Genomic DNA, 27,938 nt, shown 5'->3' on the forward strand with positions numbered 1-27,938 from the left:
CAACACTTTAAGAAGAAAAAGAAAACGTTTCGTAACGCATCTAGACTGGCACAATGGAATTTCACCTGCTGCGGGTGTTGGCCAGATGATTCGTTTTCTGAATCTGAGCAATGCTTTGCAAAAGAAAAAGAAGAATTTCACAACCTAGATAGGCTTTGGCTACCTATCGTGAAAGGTTGCAATGTCAGTCCGCATATTTCTAAGCCTTATTGAAATAAGATGACATTGGTGTGGTATAGCACTGAATGGATCTAACAGCAAGACGTGTCTTTATGCTATCTACTGAAAGACTAGGTCTTGATCAAATACTATTTCTTTATCTACATATGTTAGCATTGAGCATACAGTATTGATTATGCACTACTTTGACTTATCAAATGGTGCGGGTTTTTCGCAACCCAATAATCCTGATATATTGGGTAGTGGTGATTAATATCTAGCGGTGCTAGGATTGCTATTATGTTGAAACGTGCGCGAGGTGAGTCTCGTTTGATAATGTCCTCAAGAGGAGCTCGAACAAGGTTTTATTATTCGGAAAACTAGCCAGTTGGACTTTTATTACTCTATGAATAATAAATAAATGATTCTTGCTAAGTCCACTCTTGGAATTAATAAGATGTTAATTAATTAAGTCCATAGCAGACATTAATTAATTAATGGACATTTATATCTTAAGCACGGGAAATAAATAATATAAATAACGGAAACCCGGATTACTTGTAATTTCGGATTTGGATGGGAGTGCAATATTACTTATGTAGTGGTATTTACAGGTAATTAATTAATTACAGACGATACCTGAATTAATTAAACTCTTGGAATTAATAAGATGTTAATTAATTAAGTCCATAGCAGACATTAATTAATTAATGGACATTTATATCTTAAGCACGGGAAATAAATAATATAAATAACGGAAACCCGGATTACTTGTAATTTCGGATTTAGATGGGGGAGAGTTCAATATTACTTCTGTAGTGGTTGCTCGTAATATTCCAATATAAGCTTGTATTAAATTGTGGGTTCAATTTAATTAGTAAAAAGCTAATTGGGCGAGCCCATATCCAAAACATTCCATAGATCCCTGTCTGGGCCCAAAAGGAACTTAATATAAATAGGAGAATAAAGGAGACATAAATCATTCATTCATTATTATTATTCATAATTTTCGTCCCCCTCTACCTAGAGGAGTTCGAATTTCTCTCCTAATTGGAGAAGGATTTCTTCTGTCTTCTTTATTCGAGTCCTAGTATTTTGATAAGATCGGTCCACCCTGATATCGAGATACAGTTCGGGAACCAGAGAGAAGATCTGTGGTCTAGTATTGACGATGATCACGTGGAGAAGGCGCGAGCAATCGACGATTCTTTGGAGAATCAAATCGGTAACTCTAAACCGTAGTATTCACGTTTTAGGATTTATTTTCTTTGAGCATGAATTATTTGCTCTCTAGCGTGCAATTATTTGGTTAACATGTGAATTGATTGATCCCATAATCGGTCAAATAGATCCGTATCTGATTTATTTGTTTTGTACAAGTCTTCCGCTGTGCAAGGGGCACCAAACCCCATCACGCTCTTCCTAGAGGTAATACCCCTGGAACTTACCGATTGCGTTGTTGCATCTGAAGATGCAATTGCACACCATACTATCATTGCGATAGATGGTTCCCCCCGGCCGGGTTTCATTGTAAAGACGAGTGATGCGCCACCAATACGTTTCCCCGGTTTGGTTCGTGCCAACTTCCGGATCTTCGGAGACTACCAAGTAGGCTTTGAACATTGCCACCATCTCACCCGGAGTGTACGGGGTGAGGGTGCCACGAGTAGGATGAGTAGGAGGAGTAGGAGTAGGAATAGAAGTAGGAGTAGGAGTAAAGTTGCCGCTCCCTCCCGATCCGGATTCGGGTGCCCACCCGAACCCGAAGGCATTTGGTCGTCCACAGGGTAAGGGCGGTAGCCACCCGGAACTTGCGAACCTTGGGTTCGAGGAAGGGCATTGCGTTCGAACTAGGGAATGAGTCGAGTCGAACCCCGTCGTGGTTCCAATAGCGATGCTTGGGAGAGGTGAGTCATGGGACGACATTGTGTAGTGTGGTGGAATTTAGATGAGAGAATATGAGAAAAAAAGATGAGAGAATGTAATGCAGATGATAGAATAGATGAGAATGTGATTTTTTTGTGTGTTGAGTATGAGTATTTATAGATGAAATTTGAATTTTGGGGAAAAAAATTAAATAAATTAAAAGTGGGTTAGAAAATTTTTATAATTTTTAGAAAGTGAATATTTTTTCATTTAAAAATGTTTTTTTTTTTAAATTAATTTCGAATTTAAAAAAAAAAAATTGAATATGCCAACCAAATTGCAGCCAATCGAACGGCTGCCCGGCCCTTCACGTAAGGGTGCTCGGTCCTGCTGAGGCCGTGCTCTTAAGCTAAACTGGCGTCGTGCCAGTGCTGCGGATCAACCCAACTTGCTTGTGCAGTGAGACGAAACTCGTCCTTACCGCTAGCACTGGACGGACGGACGGCGATTTTGCAACCGCTGCAGTGCGGATGCTCTAAAATCCCCCTTATGGCAACCCAAAGTTTTGCCTCCTGAAACTCCACACTCCCGAGGCCTAGGACATTTGGATTGCCGCTGCCGGGGATTAATTAACTTCCTTCCGAACTCCATAATCAACATGCACGACATTACAAACATATAATTTCTCTAGATTTTTACAACTATACCTGCAATTTAGTAATTGGATATCATATGCCAAATTAATGAACAATGCTGTTAACTATCAAATTTTCAGGTCAACTTAAACTGAACTTTGCACTTTATAATGCTGAAATGTAATTTCATGGAATCATAAATCAATAGATAATAATGTAACTACTCCATGCCATAATTTCTACATAATAATTTTCTCCCATCATACATTTTTTGTTTTTTTTTCAAGGGGTGAGGGGTAGATGAAGAAGCATAAATTACAAAGATTAGTAGATGCCCTAAAATCAACAAATAAATGTTATTTTCCCCTCAATATGTAAGAGAAAACTTCCTCCCCTAGGAATCAGGAAAGGTATTTGCAAGGACCATTACCTACAACAAACAAACAAACAAATTATTTTTAGAAAATGAAAACAACATTAAAAATTGGATTAAGGTAAGAGGAGAGGGGAAGAATCATACTGGGATCAGTAGTGGTGATGACAGCCGAGCCGGAGAAATCGCAGTTGAAGTCGTGACGGCCTTCCTTCTGATAGTAGGAGTTCATGACGAAAGAGGCATGAGCCCTAACGTTGTTTGGGTCGAAGCAACCGCCGCCTGCCTGAATTGGGCTGCAGTCGATTCCCTGGCTGCACACGTAGTCGATGTTCGCTTGCAGAGCAGCATCGCTCGCCTCCGGCTTTGGCACACACCACTTCTTCCCGCCTTGGGTCCCGGGTGGTGTTTTTGGAGCAGGCTGATTGTTTTCATAAAACCGAAGCTTCGTCAGTTTTGGCAACAAGATACCGCATAACATTGACGGTTTACTAAGTAAAAGGAAGTAGCGAATTCAGAACATAATTTTGCAAGGAGCGGATCCATAAAATAGATAACATTAAAATATTAAAAACATAGAACATAAAGTTCATATCAACACAATAAGAACACCGACGCGACAAAGCTAGACACTGACGCATTAATTTCATGCGGATTCGTACTGTGAGTTTAGACTGCGTTTGATAAAACAAGCTTTTGAACAACTTCTACTCCTAAACAATTTATAAAATAAGCTTCAACTTATTATATCTCGGAAAACAAGTCCTTCAACTACAACTCATTTTTCATATTTCATAAACAACAATCTTCATACCAAAATAACCCTACCATAGTTTGTCATTCTAATTTTACCCTTCTTCCATTTCTCTCTCTCTCTAATTTTAATTTTTTTTCCACAACGTACAATATTTTTATCTAGCTTATAAGTTCAATTATCCAAACACATTCATAACTTAAGCAGTTAAGCTATTTAAAAATCACATCTTATAAGCTTCTGAAATTTATGAGCTCTGTATTACTACTACAACAATTTGTATGATGAGCAAAACTAGAAGATGTAGAAAATATCAATCAAGTACTCCACATAGTATATTTTATAATTAACCAATTTTCTAAATTATTTGTTGGGACTACAAGGAGAAATTGATGATTAAAAAATTAAGAAGAGGGAACAAAAAAATAAATCTAGAGTATGCAGCAAGACAGATGGCGTATGGGAATTCGAGATTCGAAAAGGTGAAAGAGAGAACAATTAAAGCATAATAATAATGGGCAAAAAAATAAGGACAAGATTCAAATTTCAAAGTTAAAGAAAACAGGCAATAGACAGCTCACATGCTACCCATCTTCATTATATTTTAATTTCATATAGTACTAAAAAATTATTTTATCATTATCTTCAATTGATTTAAAAGACCCTCAAGTCAAATTCATGTACTTTAACTAATTCGCCATTCGCCATATAATATAAAGCGAAAGCATAATTCTTAAAAAATCAATTTTACTATAAATGAGTTACATAAGGCCTTTTAGTTCTTTAAGTATAATTAGAAAAATAAAACCAAATTGTCACAATCAAACGTCCATAAATAACTACCCCATGAATCATCTAATCACATTAAAATCTCATCACAATATCCTTTATATTATAGATTTATGCTTCTCTTTCACACCTAATCCATCAAACTAAGCCTTTTTCACTACTATTTCGGGCTAAAAACACATTACTAGTAAAATTTAAGTATTATCTAATTCATCATACTGAACATCTTTTTCACTGCTATACCTAGCTAAACATACTAACTAACAAGTAAAACATATCATTACCATTATTTAAAAGCACAAATCCAACTAACATTCAAAATTTCTTAAAACAGCAAAAGAAAAAGAAGCTTAAAACATTACCTTAACAGGTGCAGAAGCGTCAGCCCGGAGAACCCCAGCATCATAAACCTGCTCGAAATCACCTCGAAAGAGCCCGAAATTCTTCTCCGAAGCCGGCCCGGTCTTCTGGTTCTCGTTAAACAATGCAAACAAGTACACATCGAACTTCTTCCTCGGCATCAGCGGCGTTCCCCTCCCGGCATTGTACTTCCTCACAAGCTCCCCATTGTACGCCTTCGCGTTCTCCAACGAGCACCTCGGCTTCTCGAACGGCTCCCCATCCGAAGACCACCCCGTCTCCCCCACCGCGATCTCCACGTCCTTGTACCCGAGCTTCATCATCGACACATACACCGCGTCCATCAGCATGTCGAACATGTTCCCGTACGTACGCTTCGTGTACTTGTCGAAAACGCCCTTGTTCGGCCGGAAAAGTGCGAAATCGGCATTTTTGGGACTGCAATCAAGCCGGAATTTATAACTTTAATAACCTCAATCATGAAAATCAATGTCTAAATTAGTTACTAGTAATATCTAAGTATATCTTAAAATTACACCGCTAGAGAGATTATTTCATACTCCATCTCACAACCACATACAGTACAAAAAATCTCTTCCTTGACATTTCGCAGTAAAATACCAAATTCATTAGAATTTGTATCTTATACGTTAAAAAGTCCATATTGTTACTATATACTAACCCAAAAGCTCAAATCAAAATCAATTCCTAATTCATACTACTTAATACTAACTTAATTTCAAAATTAAATAATTAAAAATTGTAATTAAAGCAAGCCAAATTAAAGCTATTAGAATTTTTTTATACTACTACATCGAAAAATCCATTTGGTTATTATATACAATAAGTCTATGCAACCAAATTTTGTACAACCAAAAATTGGTTTATTTGAGAGAAAAAGTAATTTATATATACATTTAATTAAAAAATATAGACACACATATAGTATAGGGAACGTGCATAATATTACGGTATTTGTGTATAATTTTTAAATTTTTTTTGAACCATAAAATGTAATTAATGCATACTTTAATTCAAATTTAAAAAATAATAGAGAAATAATTCAAATATAAAAATAAAAAATTGAAAATGAGACCAAAGACTAATAAATTGTTTTTAATTTGTTAACTAACTATATTTATTATTTTAATATTTAATTAACACATCAAAATAGCTAATATAATCTTGTTTTGGTGGTATAAAATTTGGTTGTTTATCATTGCTCTATTATATACCCCAAAAACATAGAGCAACAATCAATTCCTAATTCCTAACATTTAGACACCAACTTAATTATTATAGTAGTAAAATCGATACAAAACAATCATTTCTTTTCTACTTTTATAAAATATACCAAAAAATGGCAGAAAAAAAAACCTTCAGTAGCTAAAGCTATTAAAATTTTCCTAAATAAATTGTATAACGGCAAAATTTATTTATTTATACATTTACATGTCAGTTTTCAAAGATACCAAAAATGTGCCAGTGAGCTGTAAAACTCGGCATCTTTGGCTTCAGACATTAACCACTAGGCCAATAAACGTACACGAATACTTACCTGTATCCAAAGTAAGGGTAAGGGTTAACCATGAAGGGCGTTTTGGTCTCGCGGTGGAACTGCAGCAGCGGGGCGAGCACGCCCTTATCCCATCCCGGGCGGAACCGGGCGAGGCTGGGCGGCTCGGACGACTCGAGGATTCCGAGCGAGTGGGCCGTGGTGATCTTAATAGATGTGAGGTTAGCCTGCAAGAGGGCGGAGTGGAGGGACCTCATGGCGCGGACGAGGTTGTCCACGAGGGGCTGCGGGCCCCAGTGGAGGACCTCAGTGCCGACGAGGATGTAGTTGATGGTGGTCTTGGGGTGGAAGGGGGCGATGTGGGAGGCGACGTAGGAGCGGGCGTAGGCGGGGTCGGTGAGGGCGGGGATCTCGCCGTTGGGGACGGTGACGGCGACGAGGATGCCGGTGCCGGCGAAGGCGCGGAGGATGTCCGGGTTGGTGTCGAAGATTTTGATGCGGTCGATGGTGGTGGAGTGTTGGAGGAAGTGGGCGACTTGGGTGGGGGAGGGGAGGTTGTCGCCCAGGGTGCCGTAGTTGACGCCGATCGCGGAGGCGGAGGAGAGGAGGAAGGGGAGGAAGAGGAGGAGCTGAAGAAGAGGGGCCATTGTTTGTTTGTGTGGAGAGAAATGGAGGATTTGGGAAGGGGTTTTGAGCTTTTATGTAAGGGAATTGGGATTGTTGTTGGACTTTTTTTTAATGAATTGGATTTGGGTAAAAGGTTATTTGTGGTGAATTTATATTTTTCATTTCTTTTTAATTTTGTATACTAAATTTAAAAATTATCAAGATTTTGTTGTTAAAATAATTTGATTACTTACTTTTTAGTAACTTTAATCAAATTTACTATGTTATACAATAAAACAATATACACTAAATCAAATAGTTTCTTTTATTAAATTAATAATTTGATACTTGATTCTAATATTTTCTCATAGTATTTGATTGATACATGTTTTGAGAAATTGTTTAAATTTATTTACAAAAGTGGAAGGAAAATTTAATATAATACTTAACTTTTATAATAACTATGAGTAATTGAATTAGTAGGGTATGGAATCCACTTAAAAATAATGAAACTGAAATAGAATAATTAATGGGGACTTTAACGAAAATAACGAAATGAGAGTTTGCCAAAAATAGTAAATGGGACAATTAACGGAGGCAATGAAAAAAATTGTAGAGTATATAAATTTCAAAATTAGTATACAAAATCAATAGATAAAATGTTTAGAAATTTTATGATAAATATTCTAGATAAAATGTCTATGGGTCGAGTAATTAGAGGAAATGGGGAAAATAGTGAGACGAGGAATTGGAAATGAAGAGTTGAATTACGTGTAAAGAGTGTGTGTGGTTAGAAACGCGTAGTAAAATTGGGATAATGATGGATTTATTATTTGGGATAAGAAACGCGTATATATTTGGTGGAAAAGTTAAAATAATGATGGATTTAGAGATGAGTGTTGTCTCAACGGTAATGTGTAATTGTAATAATGAGATTTATGAGCTTGCTCATTATACACGTCATGCTATTTTCAAGAATATAATTTTCTATGGGATGCTTTACTCATGCTTTTGGATTTTCTCACATTGCTTTTTTGTTTATTTCAAGTCTCACATATCTTATTGTTATAAATGGAACCCAAAATTTTGTGAAACATGAACAAACTATAATTGAAAATAAAAATATAGACGAATATAAATCTTGCTTTTATATATAATTAGTTTTGTAATAAGAATAGAATACTAGGAGTTACTTATCATTGCAAATAAATTGAAATGACAAAAAACAAACTTTTATTAAGATGCAATGAGTTAAAATTGGATTGACATTTTATCATATTAAAGCTTACTTTTAACTTGTTAGAACCATGCCAGATGCAAACTAATATTATGGATGAAATTATTTAATACTTTAATTGTAAATTTTATGTAATTTAATGTATAATTAATAAAGTATATATATAAAAAAGTGAATACATTTATTAAGCATGGATGCTCTATTTAGATCTGCATCGTGGAACAAGCTGAACGTTACACGAATCCCGACATATGCAGCAGATGTTGATTTAATATCACTTTCCAGATTGTATTTTCATTTAAATAATGTGAAGTTTTAATTTTATGCAATCAATTGGATAGTGAAGATTGTTTGGGTGAATTTTGTTATATGACAGTAGTATAATTTGACTTGTTATGATTTTGATTTAAATAAAATTATTTATTTTTTAGTATGAAATTATGAAAACAATTGAAAATTTATCAAAATTATACTTACTTCATCCCCGATTAATTGTCACTCTTTTTCTCTCTTGATAATTGTCATACTTTATTTTTACCACATAAATGGTAGATAGGTTCCATATTCCACTAACTTTTTCAACCAACTTTCTTTTTACATTTCTTAAAATCCATATCCAGTCAAAGAGTGACAATTAATCGGAAAATGATGGAGTAATTAAATCCGGTAATAAATTAGAATCAATCACAAACGAATTAAATTTAATATTTGTTCGACGATTTAGGCAATTATTTACAACACGAGGTGTCAAAAAAAGACCTTTTTTATTTTGGATCAGAGGAAAATTTTGAAACGTCAACATTAGATGAAGTAACGTGTCGAGTCTACTAAGGAAATGTCAGGATGAATTATGACAAAGAAACAAGATAGAATGTGGTCAACATTGTTGGGCATTCATTGGATACTAATCTATGTTACCACAAAAAAACACAAGTTACAGCAATTTATTTATTTTTAATTTTTGAGGGGACCGACATTGTACTATTTGATTAACACAAAAAATATCTGATTTTACTATTTGAGCAATGCCAACCAACGTGTTAAAAATAAAAGGAGAAATGAAAAAAAAAGAATGACCGAAATATTGGCATTTTACACTGCTTAAAAACAGTAGTAATTTGCTATAATAAATAATACTAATAATAATTTTAAAAAATAGTAATAGTAGCAGTGAATTACATCTCTTCATCCTATTTGTGCAAAGATTAAAACAAATTGCCGGGTCTAATAAATTACTTCATTAGTCTATTAAAAATAAATTTATTTCATTTTCATTTAACACATTTATCAAAATTAGTTTAATTTATTTATGGTAATTTTCCTTCCTAATTAAGAGTTTTCTATTTTCATTAATAATAATTAATCAAATTTTCCTTCGTCTATCACTCACCATGAACGGATATAGTATTAGTTTAATATTAGTAATAAAATATGAGTGAAATAAATTTGCAAAAATACGTGATAATAGTAGTAGTAAATATAGAGAAAAGTTAATGTGACATTCAGTTAATAACATACAGAACAAAATGGAAAAATTAAACACATATATGAGAGAGAGAATCATTTTTATCGACTTTGCTCCTGTTAGACAAGTAAACTATAAAAACAACATCAAAAATCTACTCATCTTAAAATCTAGTACTCCACAAAACATTCAGACAAAGACACCACAAAAAGTGAGCCGTGGACCGTGGTAGATTCTGAGAAAAGAAAATCCAACAGCATATCTCATTCATACAATAAAAAAGATACTCCATGAGTTATGCAGTTTGACAGCTGCTAAAATACATCAGAAAATCACAAAACAACAACAAAATTCCCGCAATGACAAAAAAAAACTCTCCCAGCATTCACTATTTGTGAAAAATGTAGTGAAAAATGCAATTTATTTGTGTAAATTCATTGGCCATTGAAGCTTATTCGCACGTCTCCTAATGGAAAGATGCATACCTCCGCCTCTCCGTCTTCGCCCTCCTATCCCGGTTATACGGTTTCAGAGTTCGTTCGACTTCAATCTCCGATAGAAGCAACGAATGCAGCCTCATGAGATGCCCCGCGCACTTCTTGTGATCATCGACACGATCAGATATGTTCGTGTCGATTTCAGCAGAATCAGACCTCCTCTGATGCGGAGACTGCCACTTCGCTTGCAAGTAAGCAAGCGATCTCCACGGAGGCAGAGGCATCGAGTTCTGCTTCAAAGAAAATCGAGCAGCTTCCACCATTACCTGAAGAAACTGCTTGAGCCTTGCGAACGAGCCAACGTAGATAACGGGAAGCGAGTTGAGGATCCTGTCGTACGAGTCCACAGCTCTGGCGATCTCGAACTGGCTCCTGAAGTTTATGTCGATGATCACGTGGTCTGTGGCCCCTCCTGTGTCGTTGTAGCGGATCACATCAATGTACTCGTGATCGCCTGTATGCAACGGGAGATTGTGTCGTATTAGAACGAGTATTTCTAAGCACAAATCATGAACAGAGAGGGACGGGGAGGCTGTGATTTTACCTCCGGGGACTTTACCGCTCCCCTGCCACCGAGACGTGCAGAGGCCTGCATCATAACCGGACAGTCTCAGCTGTTTTACAAGGGAAAACCGGATGCAGCTGGCTTTGCACGGACCTGAGTTCGAAACGTGGAGGTCTCGTTCGTTGATTGAGAGCGCGAGGGAATTCACCACGGACAGCAAGTCGTTTTCGTACTGATCCATCGTCATCTTGAAATACTGCAGAACCAAACACAAATAGTTCATATATACACACATATAACCATTGAAAAAGAAAGTAGACTCGAATCTGATACATTTGGCCTCATACATTAACCACTGCTCAAAAATCAGCTAAAAATTATTGAACAGGAATTGAATTCACAAAAGCAGACAGTTCAATTTCAAGTAAACTATTAATCAAGACAGATATTAACAAACACTTTTTCCAGCAATTGTTTCCTTGAATAGCATTTCCTTAACCAGCACAAACACACCTCTATACACATAAAGAGAAAGTGTTGGTTCAGTGTGTCTGGCCTAGTGGTAGAGTGATTATTGCTAGAGGGGCGAAAGGTCTCGGTTTCAAGTCGAACTATTCAGCAAGAAACAATCAACAACCATGATTTTATTGTGCCAAATGCCTTTTACACCCATTTTCCCTTTCTAGCATCAATGCCTACAAAACTTGAACATAAATTAAGTATGCACAAGCATCAGTTTTACCTTAACAAATCCAGCTAATTCCAGCTACAAATCATTTACTTCTCTATCAATAATTCAACCACTATATCCAAACTATGAACAACTCTATCACCTCAAAAATTAAAGAATTAGAATTGATTTCACCAAAGCAAAAGTTTGGTTTCAAGTACAATATTTATCAATTATCAAGACAGTCTGTCAATTGAAACTGATCATAACACTTTGTCATTCAATTGTGTCCCACAAAATCATTTCCTAACACAAACACAAACACAAACACAGTTCTTAAGCCCCTACCAAGTTAAAAAAAATTACAAATTTTGTATAAATCGTTATGCAAAAGTCTCTATCATCTGGTGCGATATAGAAAAACTATTTTCTAAAATTCCGAACTCAAAAAAAAATATATAGCCCCTACCAAAACAATTTTCTGCTTTATATAGAGAGAGAGGGACTAACGGAGATTTTGTCAGCGAGCTGCAGGAGATCAGAGAGACTGGAGTCGCTGTCGCTGCTGTATCGGGAATCGGCCCCACAACTGTTCCCATTCTCGAGAAAATCATTAACCATCAGTGCCAAATCATGCTCGCTCTCATGACTGACTGCACCCCCTCCACTAGCCTGTTTCGGCCACAACTCATTGGACGACGACCTATAAATCCCACAGTTCATTCCACCACCAACCACCATTGCAAATTACACTTCTAACCAATTCAAAATTTCTTTTGCAAAAAACTGAAAAAGGAAAAAAATAATCCTAAGGTTATATTAATCCGGAGAGCCAGAGGAAACAATTCACAATCTGCCGGATAAGATTAGGGAAAAAGAATTCGTGGACGGACGAAAACGACAAATTCGAATCCTGATTGAACGGCAAAAAATAATTATTGGTCAATCGAATTCGAAATTGCTGAATTTTGTAAATCTGTAAAACAATTGAATCATTTGTGTTCCTAGGAAAACTCAATCAACAGATTAATAAGCTCGGATTTGACGTCGAAACAGCCTTTCCCAATCCAGATAATGAATAGAAATGAAACATTATACGGATATGAATTGTAATGAATAAATAAATGCAATGAAATAGGAAAAGGGAGATGAGAGATTTAGGTAGACAGAGGAGGAGGAGGAAGAAGAAGAACGCAACTACCAGAGTGCATATCATAACAGATACATTATACATATAATATATGTGTGCGTGTGAAATGACGGAAATGGACATGTCGATTTGTTTCGTAATGCCCAAGTTTAAGGGTTCATGATTATTTTGTGACCATAAAATTAGCCTCAATTAATACGTGCCTAATATTTTTGAACTCATTTTACTTGTATATAGGGATGATAAAAATATTTTTGATTTAAATGGCATAATAGATAGAACCAAATATTTGGTTTCAATTGTTTTATTTACGAATCAGATCGAGTTTTAATTTCTTGAAAATTGGATTTTCGATTTGATTCAGATTAGTATTTTTTAAAATTGGAAAAAAATTGAATACCATAAATTATTAAAATATTTCTAATCTAATGTATTTGATTTTTTTTCTGATTTTTTATTTCTCGGTTTGTATTTAGTTATAAAATTTTTTATTCGTACTTTGTATATATTCTCTCAAAGAGCAAATATTCGGATTAAGAATAAATCATAGTCGAAATCTGAATGTTCAACATCCTTACTAGCATACAATCAGCATACAATTATTTATTTATTTATTAAATCTCTAGATTAATCGATTTTCATAATAAATACTATGAATATAGCAGAAAGTTTACTGTATAATTTTCTTTTTCAATGTAATTTTCAATACTTGTGCAAATACAAACAATGTGATTAGGGTAAAATGGGAACTGGACCATGCACAAATGGAATCACTCATTGGCTGACTGTTCTTTTAGGTTTTTTCTGTTATTAAAAGTTACAATTATTTGACCAAATATATAAATATAAGTATATAATATGATTGGCTAAAATAAAGAATCCAAAAGGTAATGGCGGTAATGCTCATATATTATTGGTGGCCATAAATTAACTGTGGATGGTTCAATATTTCAAAAGTTCAAACTTAAAACACTTTCCCCTCCTTTATTTCATCGCTTTCATGAGACTGAAATGAGGATATAGAAATAAATATATTCACGAGTGTTTGCTCAAAAAAGAGGGAACAGTAATAACACCACCCCAACTTTTTTTGCCTTTTTTTTTGTTTTAAATGTTCATATTTTGGGGTGTTAGTATATGATAGATAGATTGCTAGTACATTTGTAAGGCGAAAATGGGCAATTTAATTCAATTTAGTTTTTTGGAATAATATTTGCATTTTGAGAAGACATAAAACAAGAATTATTGAAATGGAGTATTATTATTGCACATGCATATGGAAGACTTACATAAGACAGAATATAGCAATGTCCAGCTCAAGCATCTAAAGATTACCTAATTATTAGTTTAAACCAAACTTTGAAGTAATCATCAACGTATGATGAATATACACGGAACTTTACTCACAAATTAATATCAAATTCACAAAATTTGCGTTGTTTTCAAACCCCAGAGTAAGCTTCGTTTCTTTAGGCTCAAAACGACGTCGTATAACATGAGTTTATGCAGACAATTTCCGGTTTCCATATCATCATAAAATTTGAGGATTTTAATTTCATGGTAGTAAAGTCGTGATAAATCGAAAGTTGATGTATAGTCCAATCATGTGCAATTCATGAATTCCATAAAAATTGATGTAGTTAAAGGCCAATAACTTCACACATACATTTTAGAAATACAGAAAGTTTTTGCAAGTATTCTAAATTTATAAACACTAATTTTATGGATGGAAGGAAAAAAAGACAAAGTAAATAACAATGGAGTGTTTCAACAAATTAGAGATATTCTCTTCATGATATGTCTCATTTTGTTATTTTGATATCTCCACAATTATTTAATCAATTCCCTTTTGCTAGTTTACTCCACAAAACTGAGATCAACATTCTACTATTTTTCTGCACATTCATTCACATTTCTTAGAACCCGAGCATCAGAGAGTAAGACGTTTATTGGCATACGGAGAGAGCAATCTTCATTACCTTTTAAAATAGAATAATATCAAGTGATCACAGAAGTCTTGCCTAAAGTTGTGGGCCATATATTTCTTTATAGTTGTCAAATATTCTTAAACTTCTATTTTCTAAAAACTGTCAGGTATTAAGATAATGTTTCAGAAACCTATTTTCTTTACTAAACTCTCTTAACCTGAGGTGTGTTTACATTAATATATTTAAGATTTTAATCTAAGAAGCAACTCTCCAAGAACATGCTACATGTTACTACTACGTTAGGAGTTGGACATCCAGATAGTCAGGAAGGTAGATTCACCATATATATAGTGTATATATATATAGAGAGAGTGATCCATCCTATTATATTATGTGTTTAGCATCAGACCCTAAGTTTAGGGACAGTTAACAAATGAATAGGTGTTATTAGCCCTGTAAAGGTACTATTTATTAACTAAGACAAAAGCAACAAACTGCAAATATATAACACCAATTTAGGAGCACTACAGTTCAGCATGTCTAGGAATCTTCAACTGCCATAATCATTAGGTGATAAAAAATGAAACCATAACAGCAAAACACAAATCGCATTACTGAACAAATTTTATTGATCTAGGCATATTTATAAGGCTGACTGTTTCATAAAAAAAGACTAGCAAATTAGATGTCTAGATAACCTTCAATAATACCAGCTGCAGTCTTGACAAACAACCGTAGAATAATACAAATAAGGATGTATATTTAAGGAATGGCCTTACTTCAATTATAAGTGTCTTTGGACAAGATTAGGAGCCATCTGTTGCTGTAGATTGATTCACGGCGAAACATATGTTGGATAAATATGTAAAGGAATTGAAGAACCGTAAGAGCCAATTAGAGGAACTCACTACTTTCAGTTTGATACTGTTCCAAATACATTTGTACAGCATCTCCAGGGATTGGAATCATCTATCTTTCAGTTGCCGCTGAAAATCAAGAGCAGAAGATAGTCAGCAAGCACAATCACTCGTAGCAATTACTAAATCAGTAAGATAACCAATTTCCAGTAATAACCAAATGCTATATAGATGAATCAAGTCGAAAATGCTTGATGGAATACCAACACAGTGAAAGAGACCGCAGGGTAAGTTGCCAGAAAAGATTTGGATAGATGAGCAACAATAGTAACTTTTACTTGTTAAAATATAAGTTGAATCATTTGATAGGAGATGCCGACTTGAGCACCAGTGGGAGATTTGACAATATAAAGCATGAACATGTAACTTACTCTTGGCCCACGATTGGCTGTTTGTTGTCTATTAGGAGCGTTGTCTGTTTCTTGAATCATATCAGAACTACTAAGCTTGTAAAATGTCTCGAGAGCTCTTGTAACAAATGGGCGCACTATATTTGCTTCCATTGCAGACAAGTTCTTGAGCTGCAAGTTTTGAGGAAATGATGAGAAGAGAGAAAATACAAATAATTTCATGCTACTGGCTGCACTAACCTAGCTACCGTCCACACCAACATATTGAACAATGTCATATTCATTTTTCACAACTTTCAAATGTGACAAATTGAGAAGAAATATATTGCATGAGTTATGCAAAAGATGCAACCAGATACCCACAAATCACGATCTAATGCATTTTTTTACATGAGTTTCAAGATATTGTGCCAATGAGTATTACAACTGAGAAACTTCCTTATCAAGATTCAAGGAACAGAGTTAGCAGCAATACTGAGACCCGATCAAGTCAACAGCATAAGTAGGCCAGTGAATTGAAAAACTTATAAAACTAGTCCAAGAATATTATGAACAGTAATCCACAAAATAAACAAATTTTGGAATGGTAACAACAGTTTTCTTCACTGTGATATGATGTACAAAAAGGACTTACACTACTAATATATACCTATTAACATAACTGAAGGCATCAAAAGCTACAAAACGAATATGTATGCACATAGCTATGCACTGATATGAAAAAGTGAAATTACAAACACGAAAATAACTTACCTTCAGCGCAAAAGTACCTTCCCCTGAGATAGACTCCAAGCCTTTCCCGATCTTATGAAACCTCACGTCCTTGATGTCCTCAATGAGGGACCTTACCTTTATGGAAATCAGAATCAAGATTCTAGAAAAACATGATAGGCCAAAGAAAGAATACTAGCATGACAAAAGTTTACTAACCATGTAGGTATCAGGAATATCGCCTTGTGCACTACATAAAAAGTATATACATGTTCAAAACAAGTAAACAACAGCCAAAATTTAACACGGCAAATTAAATCATTGCATATAAATACTTACTGATCAAAAAGAAGCCTTGATATTTCTACATAGTGAAATGGCAAAGGCTGAAACTTGTCAGAATCTCGCTCTGCTTCCAGTACTTGTGTTAACTTATCTATGGCAAAAGAAGATATTGATAGCATAAGTATCTTTCATTTTGAGTGTATGCAAGAGAAGTAAAACATGATTTTGACAGAGTACATTGAAGAGAAAGGGATCATGGTGGAAACTAGAGAGCAATCTGGCTTTTCTTTGACCATGCCCACCTTTTGTTTCTCTTTAAATTTCTATTTCCTATTAACCAGTACACAGCCTTTACTTGCACTGTACTCTATCAAATTGGTCCAACCTTCGGCCGTAAATCGAGCAACTCCCACAGAAAATAACGGCAAACTGACTCATGGTGGTGATAAAGGAGGGCATCAATGTTTTATAAAAATGCATATGATCTGTGAATTTTGCATAAAAGTGTTTCGGATTTTATGAAAAGAGCTGGTTCAACATATTGGGCGAATGTAGAATAAACTCAAGGTGCATATATACGAATTGCTTATGGCCTTATCAAAAGAATTAATAGATCTACAGAAGTCAATAAGATTAACCTAAATAGATATCACTCTACTTAATTCATACCAGTATTTTCGCTTAGTCACTCTAATTAAGCTCGCTAAACTTCCATTAGTTCTAATTAAGCTTCAAACTCACCAACCGACATCCACTCTGGAGCTCGAATTGTGCACTTCCCTCTCTTCTTCAAGGCAACAGCCAACCAAAGTGGCGCTTGAGTAGGTATTTGCGGTCTAAAAGGACCGAAATCCCCCTGTTAGCAGAGCAAATCAACCACAAAATTAAGCCATCAACATAAATACTCGAGCACGAAATCAAATTGAAGGCGTAAAAAGGGAGCACGGATCCTACAGATATGAAATTGAGAGCATCCATTCTCAAATTCGGCACAATTTCAATCATTTCATCCTCCGCGAGAAACTCCAGCTGCGTAATCGAAATATTTTCAGAAAATGGAGGTCAAATCGAGAAAATTTGACTAATCGGAAAAGTTGAGAAAGATTCAAACGGACCTCTGCGGCCGAAAATGCGGAGGCATGGGGATCGGAGGTGCCGGCCATTTTCCGGTAAGGCGGTTGTGTGGAGCTGTGCGGAGGTGAGTAGGTTGGAGCTCACAGCCCTAACTCTGTAGCTTGTAATGGCGGGAATTTTGTGAGAATTCGATTTTATATTTTTCTGTGATATTTATTATCGAATAATTTGGGTTACTTCCACAAAAATGCGAAAGAAAAAACAGTGTGTAAGTCGTAACCGATTTGGGCTTGCTTAATTTATACTTACTCACTCCATTTTATTAATGTGTGGGTAAAAATGGGTTATAATAGACAGCTAACACTGTTTATTTTACGAATTAATGTGTAGGTAAAAATGGGCTCGTAATCAGGTAAAGAATATTAATAAAATTATATATTTTTAATGTAAAATTAATAAAATATAAGAGAAATAAAAACAATAAATAATTAGAATATTATTAATAGAGAATAAAGTCCATATTTATTTGATGGATATGTAGGAAAATATTAGGGTACTTCGTGACATTAATGTGTATAACTATCTTAAAATAACCTAATTAAAGTGTTGGACTAAAGTTTAAGTTAGGGGCTCAAGTAGTACATTGTTATGGATTTAAAGTGTAGATACTATATTGTGAGTTCTAATTTGTTGAACACCAATCTTATTATTACTATTATAACAGTACAAGTTATGGTCCTCAAACTTTAATTAGCCGGTATATTTTTTTTATTCTCATAAGGTAGGTTGACAAAAATGTCTCTAGTTATCTGAAAATCCTAAATCAATTCAAAATACTACCAATCAAGAAATCAATTCACATGGATTCTTCATTCTTGTATGCCTTCGACCTTAGTTTTTTTTTTTTTTTCTTTCTTCATATCTCGGTTTATCATAAAATAGATCATTATAAAGTGTATGTTTCAATTCCAACAAGATAAACTAATCAGAAAAAGAGTGACTAGTTTTTATTGATGATTCATAATGAAAAATATGACTATCAATTTGGATTGGAGAGCAAAAACTTTATTTTAAAAAAGTCAATATAAATAAACATCAGATAATTTGTTTATTTCCTCACCATTTTTTTTAAAAAAAAAAATTGGTAGTTCCCAAAAATATGAGGTCATCTATGCTAAAATTGCTCATATGTTAATGTAGTCAAGCTATTGACTTTTCATGCTTCTCCATACAAAGAAAATAAAAATAAAAATCAAATTCACAATGGGCCAAGATTAGGACATGACAATTGGTGTATTTAATTAATCGTTCTAAAGTCAAACCACTTTTCTTATTAGTCATATTTTTTGGGAGCTTTCTAATATTGTATTCATAATCATATGTGATGTGACTAAGCTATAGATGTGCACTAATCCAAATTAACTTGGCAATAATTTGATAAGACCAAACATATTTATGAATTTAACTTAGCCAAATATTAGAGCATCCACGGTATAAATAGGTAAGTCATAGGCCAGCCACTCTCTCTCCCTGCCACAACACAGCACTAAAAATCCACCTGTCACATCAGCATTTAGGCCAAATCAAGTAATACAAATAATTCAAAAAATACTACATTTACGGAATTAAAATTACGATTAAATTACGGAATTAAATTTACGACACATATACGGGAAAATTCATTAATTGCATTAAAAAAAAGGTACATAGATAAAAAAAATTTACATAATAAAGAAAAACTATCGTCGTGCAGTCCTCCGTGTCCACAACTCTTCAATTATATCATTTTGGAGTTGAATATGAGCATCCACTTGGCGCATGTCGGCTTCATCGTCATTGGTCCAACTAGTCAGTTGTACGCCTTCGTCTTCGATGATCATGTTATGCATGATAATGCAAGTGTACATTATTTGGGAAACGCATTTGACATCCCACAAACGCGTCTGGACCCTTAATCGCCGCCCATCGAGGCCGGAGCACACCAAAGGCGCGCTCCACGCCTTTGCGCGCCGACTTCCTGCCGTTCCTCAAAGCAGGTCTTCCCTTCTCATCACTTGCGTGCCTCGATCGTCTCACAAAGACAGCCACCTAGGGTATATCCAATCCGCCCTAGTAGCCCATATCATGCCGTTGCCGTTGGCCACAAATGAGACGGCCGGTGTATCAAATTCTGACAATCTTGGGGAGTAGGGCATCGAAGGTACTGCTCACCGAAAATGTTTATCACGCCCTGACAGAAAAACTTCAGACATTCCAGAGCACTCGTCTCACCGATGTGGAGGTACTCATCCCACATGTCCGTCGCGCCTCCGTAGGCCAACTGCCTGATTGCCGTCGTGCACTTTTGAATATGGATGTGGCCAGGTCTGCCAGTCGCATCGTGCCTGAAGCGGAAATAAAGATATCGACGCTCCAACTCGTTAACGATACGCATAAACAACTCACCTGCGCATTCTAAAACGCCGCTTGAACATGTTTGCCGGAAACCGCGGGTCCGGAGCGAAGTAGTCGTCATATAGCCGCTAATGTGCAGCTATGTGATCCCGATCAATCACTGCTCGGCGGTGGACAACCGATGGAGGGCGAGGTATCGCCTGCTGTTCCACCCTTCGCATGTACCGCTCCATCTCGCGGTTCATGTAGGCCTCCATAGCCTCGTTCATCCTGCCGTTCGTACTCCTCAAGATCCCCACCACTACCACCATCCCCACCACTACCACCACCGCTACCACCCGCGTTACTCATCGCTCGATGATGCTCTTGTACAGAAATTTAGAGAGAGAGAAAACTCGTTAAAACAAGTGGTGCATATGAAAATGAAATTAAAATCGCGTTTATATAGGTTTTCAAAAAAAAAAAAAAAACGAAAAAGGGCGTTGGCCGATCGCTGGCCGCTTGCAATGGTTCGGCTAGCCGACCGGCTAGTGACGCGAATCGGCTAGCCGGCACTGTGGATGCTCTAATATCAAAAAACATAAAGTTTTGAAAGTTCAAAAGGAAATAAAGATCAATAATTTATTATTCTAGATAAGTCATCACACAACTTGCTTGATTACATTATGATTTTCATTTAATTTATGTTTCTAATCATCACACTACAGTTATAGTACAAAAATAAAATAATCAATAAAGTACGTGCATAAAACAAATTGTCTCGCTGTCGAAAGAATTAAATTGTCACAGAAATTAAATGGACAGTTGCTTAAGATTAAAAAGTCAAAGTCGTATATTATGTTGCCAGATTCTCTGTCACTATTCATTTATTTATCTAAAAAACATTTCCTATTTTCGTGTCTTTTATTATTAAAAATTAAACAGAAAGTGTCACTAGGTCAATGTTTGCCAAATTCGAAATTAAATTAAATAGAAAGAAAAGGTCACGAGAGTCTTAGGGTGACGATTTCTACATTTTCATTATAAAATATGATATCTTACACAATTTTTAAGTGATTGATACATTTTGAGTAAATAACACTTCACTTTGTGTTTATACCACATGAACAATAATTACTACAAATATTATGACTTTATATCACTTTGTGTTTATACCACATGAACAATAATTACCACTTTTGTGTCTTATGTGTCATATAATAGAAAGGATCAAGTAGTGCTTACAAATTAAAAATAGATTAATTTTCTTTTATGTTCTCAAATGATAAGAATGAACGACAGTGTATATTTTTTGGGCTATAGGAATTTATAATTAGACTACTATAATTTTTTCTAGAATATATACTACTATATGGAATTATTTGAGTTAATTCTTTTTTATGAGAAATAGATAGTTGAAGAGAGAGTAAAATATAAGTGAAATAAATAAATACGAATGTTAATTTTTTTTTATAAAAGAAAATAACTAACTATAATGATATGATAAAAGAAAAATACGACTCAAGTTGGAACGAATACGAATGAAGCACTATATATATCTATATCTTGTGTTTCAATGATAGACACATAAATATAGCTTGGCAAGCTTTAAATTAAATCGAAAACTTTCCATTTCAAAAGTTGATAATTATAACATCGTCGTTTTACCGGTTAAGTCAGTAAATGCCACTAATCCGTGATCAGCAATTATTATTCATTAAAATATTTTTGTTACTATATTAAAACTGAGAAAAAATATAATAAGCGAAAATTATGTCAAGTGGTTGTGAACAGGTGATAGGAGTAATATTTATATCGATCATCCATCTAACTTCACACATATTTATAACTTATAACCCTATGAATGGTATACATCAATTATTTCAAAAAATCCACCTCGTAGTAACATAAATTCCCAACTACAATAATCAAATTTTCTGCAGTCTCCATTAATGATATGGAAGTAATTGAATATTCCACTCAACATTATCATTCAGTTTGAATTGAGAAAACCCAAAATTTATCAAAAATAAAACTCAAATAAATAGTAAATTTGTAGTGAATTACTGAATAGTAAGAGAAAAATAAAATTGGAGGAAATCTAAAAGGTTGCTGAATATTGAATACCAATCCAACGGCTGGAAATGCATGCAGCCAACAACATTTTCTTTAATATATTTTCATAATTTTAGATTAATTGTAAAAGTCTTAAAATATCAAATCCAACCTCCAATTAAAAAATTATTTAATGACTGTTAAATTTTTTTATTATTTAATGGTAATAAAAATATTTTTATTTTTTATGACTAAACTCTGTCATGTACAGTGCATACATACATACAAAAACATGTATCTAATGTCCGAGCAAGTTGCAGAAGGGAGAGTTGACTAAACGTTGTTATGAAAAAGTCAGCACACAGACAAACACATTAATAAAAACACTTTCTTTATTACACATTACTCTTTTTCTGCCTTCTATTTGTTCACACCTCCTGCTTGAATTTTCAGCTCTCGTGTTTTTGCTTTTGGCTCTTCACATCTTCTTTGTCATCTCCGATTCTTGGCTTGTGAGGAGAGAGAATTGATGGGCTCTTGCTGCAGCGCCCGGATTCGGGCCCACCACAGCCCTCAGAGAGATGGTTAGTAAATCCCCACCTTCCTATACATGATATGTTTAATACTTTAATTTTGTTGGTTTTCTTGAATTTATGCAAGATGGAGATGAATAGAGGTTTTCACTTTTCAGCTTTGGTGGTTTTGGATTTTTGTGTTTGAGGTCACATTTGTCATACAAATTGCTTGTATTGTGCTATGAAAGATTGCATTTTTCTTCTAAATGTGGAGTTCATTTTGGTTGGATGAATAGTATAAGCATTTTAAAGAGAAATTATACTAAATCCGTCCACAAAAAGTAATCTTTTTAATGGATCGTGCAAGTTTTAATGCAAAAATTGATAAAATAGAGACAGAGAAAAAAGTGGTTAAAGATTGTTAGTGAAGACTGAAGAGAATCTGACCAACGACCAATTTTGGTGGATGGACTGAAATGGAAAATATGACTTTTTTTTTTGGACGGAGGTAAATTGTTTTATTTCATAGATAATCTGCTAATGGAGATCCAAAACTGATGGAAAGGAAATGCAAATACATGTATTGGATTAATTGTTCTTGATGCAGAGGAATTGCTGTCCAATTTTGATGGCTAGCTAACTTAGTTTAGACACATGAATTTCCCAAATCAGGGCAAAGTTCTAGACATGTTAGCTTTGATGGGAGTTTGCCTCCCTCAGTGCCATTGACCCCTCGAAACGAGGCTGAAATCTTGGACGCGGGGAGTTTGAAGAGCTTCGGATACAATGATCTCAGGATATGTACTAGAAACTTTCGCCCCGACAGTGTGTTGGGGGAAGGTGGATTTGGGTCCGTCTTCAAAGGCTGGATCGACGAGCACACTTTCAAGGCTGCCAAGGCGGGGACGGGGATGGTCATTGCTGTCAAGAGACTGAATCAAGAAGGTTCACAAGGTCACAAGGAATGGTTGGTCAGTACCATCACTTTCTCTTTTTTCTTATGTTTTGATGGATTGGTTTTATATGTTTGTTTGATCAAATTTACTCCCTCTGTCCCATTAAAAGTGACACGTTTTCACGTTTTCAGACAGAAATCAACTATCTGGGGCAGCTACACCACCCCAATCTAGTGAGACTGATCGGCTATTGCTTGGAGGACGAGCACAGGCTTCTCGTGTACGAGTTCATGCCTCGTGGCAGCTTGGAGAATCATTTATTCAGGAGTGAGTTCTTGCTATTAGTTCATTGTAGATGCTCTTGTTTTGTTTGTTACAATGACTGATATTGTTGTTGGATAGGGGCGTCTTATTTCCAGCCGTTGGATTGGAATCTAAGGATGAAGGTGGCGCTTGGTGCAGCGAAGGGGCTCGCGTTCCTCCACAGCTCGGAGGCAAAGGTCATCTACCGCGATTTCAAGGCCTCCAACATCTTGCTTGACTCTGTATGTGTGCATTATTCCCTAACTTCACTACATGTTTTTGAGTACATATTGTGTAGTTTCACTTACATTTCATTTGCTGGTTTGGTAACAGAGCTACAACGCGAAGCTTTCTGATTTCGGGTTGGCTAAGGACGGTCCACTCGATGGCAGAAGCCATGTTTCAACAAGAATCATGGGCACATATGGCTATGCTGCTCCAGAGTATATGGCCACAGGTATGATTTAGACATGAATATTGATTTGCTTTTGTATCTTTGTATACAATGTTGTTTGCAGAATGGAAATAAGCCAAGAAAGTAGAAACGAGATCAAGTGTGCGTGTGTTGGCTTAATAGTAGAGACTGTAGAGTGGTTAAGCGTAAGTAGCTAAGGGATGTAAGTTCTAATATCAGATTTCATTCCTCTTGTGTAGGCCATTTGACTGCCAAGAGCGACGTGTACAGCTTTGGTGTCGTTCTCCTAGAGATACTGACGGGAAGGCGCGTGCTGGACCAGAACCGGCCCCAGGGCGAGCAGAACCTGATTGAATGGGCAAGGCCTTACCTAGCAAGCAAGCGGAGAGTGCTCCGCGTCATAGATGCCCGTATAGAAGGCCAGTACAAGCCAAGTGGGGCGCTACGAGCAGCGATATTGGCTGTGAAATGCATAGCCATCGAGCCCAAGTACCGGCCCACGATGGACGAAGTGGTGAAGGCTCTGGAGCAACTTCAGGACACAGGTATTGTCCAAACTGAAGAAGAAGCTCAGAGACAACTTCACTTTGGAAATGGACCGAGTTCAACTAGAAAAACTGCTTCCTATCCAAGACCTTCTGCTTGATTGTAAGGGAAAAAATGCTATCTTTTTATACAGTGGCAAAATTAATCAGTTTGGTCAAATTCTGATCTATCCCACGTCTTTTGAAATTTAAATGAGAAATTACGAAGTTTCAGATTCGCAATTGACCCGTGTAATTTCTTTATGAGTAAATGCGATGCTGAGTTGGCGTACGCGTGTAAAAAATTGGTGATATGGAGAAGTATTAATGTGACGATGTAGATGACTAAACGACGTCGTTTTCAGGTAGCTAAGAAACTAAAAAAATAAAATATGGAGTAATAAATTTGGTCAATTTGGACAACCGAGAATAAGTTCTAAACATCTCAAGAAAAATACAAATGAAGTTATGAACATCTCATAAAATGAATGGAGTTGTGCAATCACACCTTCGAAGAAAATCTCAAGCTAGTATATGATATAATTAAATTTAAAACAAGTTTGTCTTGTACCTCATGGTATCTAGAAATGTCATGTTGAAATTTAGAACTTTAAATTTCTCTCATTTGAATAGTAATATTTAAATCGATGTTAAAAAATTGACTGACGCCAAGAAAGAAATTATATATTGGTCAACGTCGGCTGCGACAGCGGATTCGTCGAAATTTCATGCACACATATATAATCTATTTTTGTAATTGTAATTTTATTCACTTTCAAACAAATATCATTTTCATTTCATTTGATTTCCATAACTAAGAACTTCTTCGATTGTTTTTGTCCACTCACACAAACAGAGATGGGGGTGGGTATAATGGAGGTGAAACTGATCGGAGCTAAGGGCCTTAAACGCACCGATTTCTTAGGTACGTATTTATAAGATAAATACTTATTCGATATTGTCTCATCATTTTAGCGATTCGGTGAGAAAAGGCGGCTGCTCCCTCAATCCATAAAGGTCTAACCTTTCTTTTGAGATGGCCAGAAATGCCATGAGCATCCTGATTTGTAGTGAAAAGAGTAATTTTTCTTTAAAAAGATGTGAGAATGACGTTGTTTTATCAAATTTTTCTAAAAACTTATCACAATGCCAAAATTTATATCTTGAATTATGATAATAATAATAATAATAATATAAATATAAATAGAATATCTCATACATATATATTTATGTATTTAATTTCATTTGTATCGAGGATATGAAATTATTAATATATACAGATATGATACAGGTAGGATCGACCCTTATGTTATGATTCAATATAGAGACGAAGAATACACTAGCACTACTGCTAAAGGTACTTCTCATATAACGAGCTATTTTAGAAATTTGTGGACTAAAATTTGTAGAGAACTATATGTTTATGTGATGCACATACAAATTTAATCATAAACCAATTTAATTAAGTGTTTGAAATTGCAGGGCAAGGTAGGAAACCAGTGTGGAATGAAGAGTTCAAATTTAGGGTGGAATTCCCATCACTCGATGGATCGGATGATAACCAAAATAATTACAAGCTAAATCTTCGTGTTTTCGACCATGACACCTGCAGCAAAGACGATTTTTTGGGGCAATCCACGTAAACTTTTGCTCCTCCCTCTGTTCCTAAAAATAGTCGCATATTTTGGCATTTTTGGTAAATTTGGAAAAATTATTCCATTTTCATTTGTAGTATCAAAACATTTATAACTGTGAGAAGTTGTGCACTTACGACGATATCTATAGAACTATGAAAAGTCAAGCACTTCTTAGTAGGATATCAACTTGAATTACGATATCTACGTAACTATGAAAAGTTAAGCACTTCTTAGTAAGGTATCAACTTGCATTCCATGGTATTATCAATCACTAGATATGAAGCTGCTAAAGCTTAAGTAAGAAAGTGATTGAACATTCACTTTATTAATTTTGTAGGAGTATCTAAGTTGGTCAAAAAATTTCACATGATAAGATACAGTGATAGAGTTTGTCGAAAGTAGAAGAAATCAAAATAATTAAGGACGTAGATAATGAAGAATTAATTATACTAGAATTTTCGCAATGCTCAATAGTGCTCAATAGCCCTCAACGTGTGTGAGCATGTCAGCGTGCTCTGTTACTCCCTTGAGCACGCAAGTACATTTTTTGTGACATTACCCACCATTTTCTTTACTCACAAATCACAATACATTAGTTAAATATCACTACTAACAGATGGATTAGTACTAATACTATCTTTAAGATGAGATCATTTCTCCCTTTACAACACTATCATTTTTACTAACAATTGAAAACTTATGCCGCATTCCATTAGACTTATTATTTAGGGATTCATTTTCATTTTTATGTCCAATATTTTAATTGATCATGAGTTTTCACCCTCTTTTTCATTCTTTTACATGTTCCCTTAATTAAATGGTTTGGCTGATTAAATAAAATGAATATTATACATATGCAGGATCTATGTGAAGGATTTAATTGAAATAGGATTAGAGAAGGGCAAAGCGGATTTTGGCACACAAAAATTTAGGGTTATTCTCGATGACCTTAGTTACCAAGGTGAAATTCAAGTTGCGATTACTTTTACAGCCAAGGTATTGCCGTAATTTATTTTTTTGTTTTTAGTGGGAAAAACCCAATTTTAGTTTACATATATTTTTATAATTAATAGTATGTTTATTGATTATCATTATTTTTGTTGTGATGCAGAGTGAGACTGAGCAATCGGAATACTTGGTGGAGAAAGAAAATAATGGGTTTTTCAGTTGGAGAAGATATTTGTAATGTAGAAAATAGTCTGTATTTTTTTATATTCTTATAGACTAATTTCTTAAAAATAATTCATTAACTTAATCCAGTATGCACTCTAGAAAAATAATACTCCATATTTACAACTATTCTCATGCTATATTGCATATCAACCTAGTTAACTATTAAATTTCCATTAAAAGGCTGGAAATTTTGATGGCAT

General features: G+C 35.1%; 5 protein-coding genes across 10 annotated transcripts; 2 read left to right on the top strand and 3 right to left on the bottom strand.

Annotated features, from left to right (window-relative positions):
• Window positions 1–2,861: 2,861 nt before the first annotated feature.
• LOC125208417 (glucan endo-1,3-beta-glucosidase-like) lies at window positions 2,862–7,166 on the bottom strand. Its single transcript, XM_048108024.1, has 4 exons — window positions 6,495–7,166; window positions 4,939–5,374; window positions 3,181–3,454; window positions 2,862–3,090 (listed from the first exon to the last, which is right to left on the bottom strand). The coding sequence occupies exons 1-4, from the start codon at window positions 7,097–7,099 to the stop codon at window positions 3,062–3,064; spliced, it is 1,344 nt and encodes a 447-aa protein (XP_047963981.1). The 5' UTR covers window positions 7,100–7,166; the 3' UTR covers window positions 2,862–3,061.
• A 2,806-nt stretch (window positions 7,167–9,972) lies between these two features.
• On the bottom strand, window positions 9,973–12,619 carry LOC125208426. 2 transcript variants are annotated; one of them, XM_048108042.1, is made up of 4 exons: window positions 11,943–12,619; window positions 10,916–11,018; window positions 10,802–10,846; window positions 9,973–10,711 (listed from the first exon to the last, which is right to left on the bottom strand). In XM_048108042.1, exons 1-4 carry the CDS (start codon window positions 12,171–12,173, stop codon window positions 10,227–10,229), a joined length of 864 nt encoding a protein of 287 aa, XP_047963999.1. In that variant the 5' UTR covers window positions 12,174–12,619; the 3' UTR covers window positions 9,973–10,226. The 2 variants fall into 2 exon arrangements, with proteins under 2 accessions (XP_047963999.1, XP_047963993.1); XM_048108036.1 differs by having other exon boundaries at window positions 10,802–11,018.
• Window positions 12,620–15,191: 2,572 nt separating this feature from the next.
• Window positions 15,192–18,037, bottom strand: LOC125202058 (DNA replication complex GINS protein PSF2-like). Of its 2 annotated transcripts, XR_007173025.1 has the most exons (9): window positions 17,889–18,037; window positions 17,728–17,802; window positions 17,515–17,629; window positions 16,828–16,924; window positions 16,708–16,738; window positions 16,531–16,626; window positions 15,799–15,948; window positions 15,419–15,496; window positions 15,192–15,333 (listed from the first exon to the last, which is right to left on the bottom strand). XR_007173025.1 is itself a non-coding variant. In XM_048100377.1 (8 exons), exons 1-8 carry the CDS (start codon window positions 17,934–17,936, stop codon window positions 15,476–15,478), a joined length of 633 nt encoding a protein of 210 aa, XP_047956334.1. In that variant the 5' UTR covers window positions 17,937–18,037; the 3' UTR covers window positions 15,192–15,475. The 2 variants fall into 2 exon arrangements, 1 of the variants encoding a protein (XP_047956334.1); XM_048100377.1 differs by having other exon boundaries at window positions 15,192–15,496.
• Window positions 18,038–22,684: 4,647 nt separating this feature from the next.
• On the top strand, window positions 22,685–25,171 carry LOC125201062 (receptor-like cytoplasmic kinase 176). 2 transcript variants are annotated; one of them, XM_048098955.1, is made up of 6 exons: window positions 22,685–22,859; window positions 23,463–23,761; window positions 23,878–24,013; window positions 24,089–24,231; window positions 24,323–24,446; window positions 24,644–25,171. In XM_048098955.1, exons 1-6 carry the CDS (start codon window positions 22,805–22,807, stop codon window positions 25,048–25,050), a joined length of 1,164 nt encoding a protein of 387 aa, XP_047954912.1. In that variant the 5' UTR covers window positions 22,685–22,804; the 3' UTR covers window positions 25,051–25,171. The 2 variants fall into 2 exon arrangements, with proteins under 2 accessions (XP_047954912.1, XP_047954913.1); XM_048098956.1 differs by having other exon boundaries at window positions 22,710–22,859; window positions 23,441–23,761.
• Window positions 25,172–25,719: 548 nt separating this feature from the next.
• Window positions 25,720–27,827, top strand: LOC125212418 (16 kDa phloem protein 1). 3 transcript variants are annotated; one of them, XM_048112624.1, is made up of 5 exons: window positions 25,720–25,853; window positions 26,220–26,285; window positions 26,411–26,567; window positions 27,426–27,561; window positions 27,677–27,827. In XM_048112624.1, exons 1-5 carry the CDS (start codon window positions 25,787–25,789, stop codon window positions 27,749–27,751), a joined length of 501 nt encoding a protein of 166 aa, XP_047968581.1. In that variant the 5' UTR covers window positions 25,720–25,786; the 3' UTR covers window positions 27,752–27,827. The 3 variants fall into 3 exon arrangements, with proteins under 3 accessions (XP_047968581.1, XP_047968716.1, XP_047968647.1); XM_048112759.1 differs by having other exon boundaries at window positions 25,722–25,853; window positions 26,209–26,285; XM_048112690.1 differs by lacking the exon at window positions 26,220–26,285 and having other exon boundaries at window positions 25,722–25,853.
• Window positions 27,828–27,938: the final 111 nt, after the last annotated feature.

Source organism: Salvia hispanica, chromosome 1, assembly GCF_023119035.1.
Source record: "Salvia hispanica cultivar TCC Black 2014 chromosome 1, UniMelb_Shisp_WGS_1.0, whole genome shotgun sequence".
Classification (NCBI taxonomy): domain Eukaryota; kingdom Viridiplantae; phylum Streptophyta; class Magnoliopsida; order Lamiales; family Lamiaceae; genus Salvia; species Salvia hispanica.

Bases quoted from the DNA above. Each gene is read 5' to 3' on its own strand.
- LOC125208426 (XM_048108036.1), bottom strand. From the start codon at position 12,173: ATGGTGGTTGGTGGTGGAATGAACTGTGGGATTTATAGGTCGTCGTCC. The intron at 11,019-11,942 runs GTTAGTCCCTCT...TTGGTTCTGCAG, and splicing joins AGCTCGCTGACAAAATCTCC to TATTTCAAGATGACGATGGA. The intron at 10,712-10,801 runs GTAAAATCACAG...CGTTGCATACAG, and splicing joins GAGCGGTAAAGTCCCCGGAG to GCGATCACGAGTACATTGAT.
- LOC125201062 (XM_048098955.1), top strand. From the start codon at position 22,805: ATGGGCTCTTGCTGCAGCGCCCGGATTCGGGCCCACCACAGCCCTCAG. The intron at 22,860-23,462 runs GTTAGTAAATCC...TTCCCAAATCAG, and splicing joins CCACAGCCCTCAGAGAGATG to GGCAAAGTTCTAGACATGTT. The intron at 23,762-23,877 runs GTCAGTACCATC...TCACGTTTTCAG, and splicing joins AAGGTCACAAGGAATGGTTG to ACAGAAATCAACTATCTGGG.
- LOC125208417 (XM_048108024.1), bottom strand. From the start codon at position 7,099: ATGGCCCCTCTTCTTCAGCTCCTCCTCTTCCTCCCCTTCCTCCTCTCC. The intron at 5,375-6,494 runs GTAAGTATTCGT...GCTTGATTGCAG, and splicing joins TACCCTTACTTTGGATACAG to TCCCAAAAATGCCGATTTCG. The intron at 3,091-3,180 runs GTATGATTCTTC...TGTTTGTTGTAG, and splicing joins CATCACCACTACTGATCCCA to GTAATGGTCCTTGCAAATAC.
- LOC125212418 (XM_048112624.1), top strand. From the start codon at position 25,787: ATGGGGGTGGGTATAATGGAGGTGAAACTGATCGGAGCTAAGGGCCTT. The intron at 26,568-27,425 runs GTAAACTTTTGC...ATACATATGCAG, and splicing joins GATTTTTTGGGGCAATCCAC to GATCTATGTGAAGGATTTAA. The intron at 27,562-27,676 runs GTATTGCCGTAA...GTTGTGATGCAG, and splicing joins CGATTACTTTTACAGCCAAG to AGTGAGACTGAGCAATCGGA.
- LOC125202058 (XM_048100377.1), bottom strand. From the start codon at position 17,936: ATGGCCGGCACCTCCGATCCCCATGCCTCCGCATTTTCGGCCGCAGAG. The intron at 17,630-17,727 runs GTAGGATCCGTG...CTCTGCTAACAG, and splicing joins ATGCTCTCAATTTCATATCT to GGGGATTTCGGTCCTTTTAG. The intron at 16,925-17,514 runs GTGAGTTTGAAG...CTTTTGCCATAG, and splicing joins TCCAGAGTGGATGTCGGTTG to ATAAGTTAACACAAGTACTG.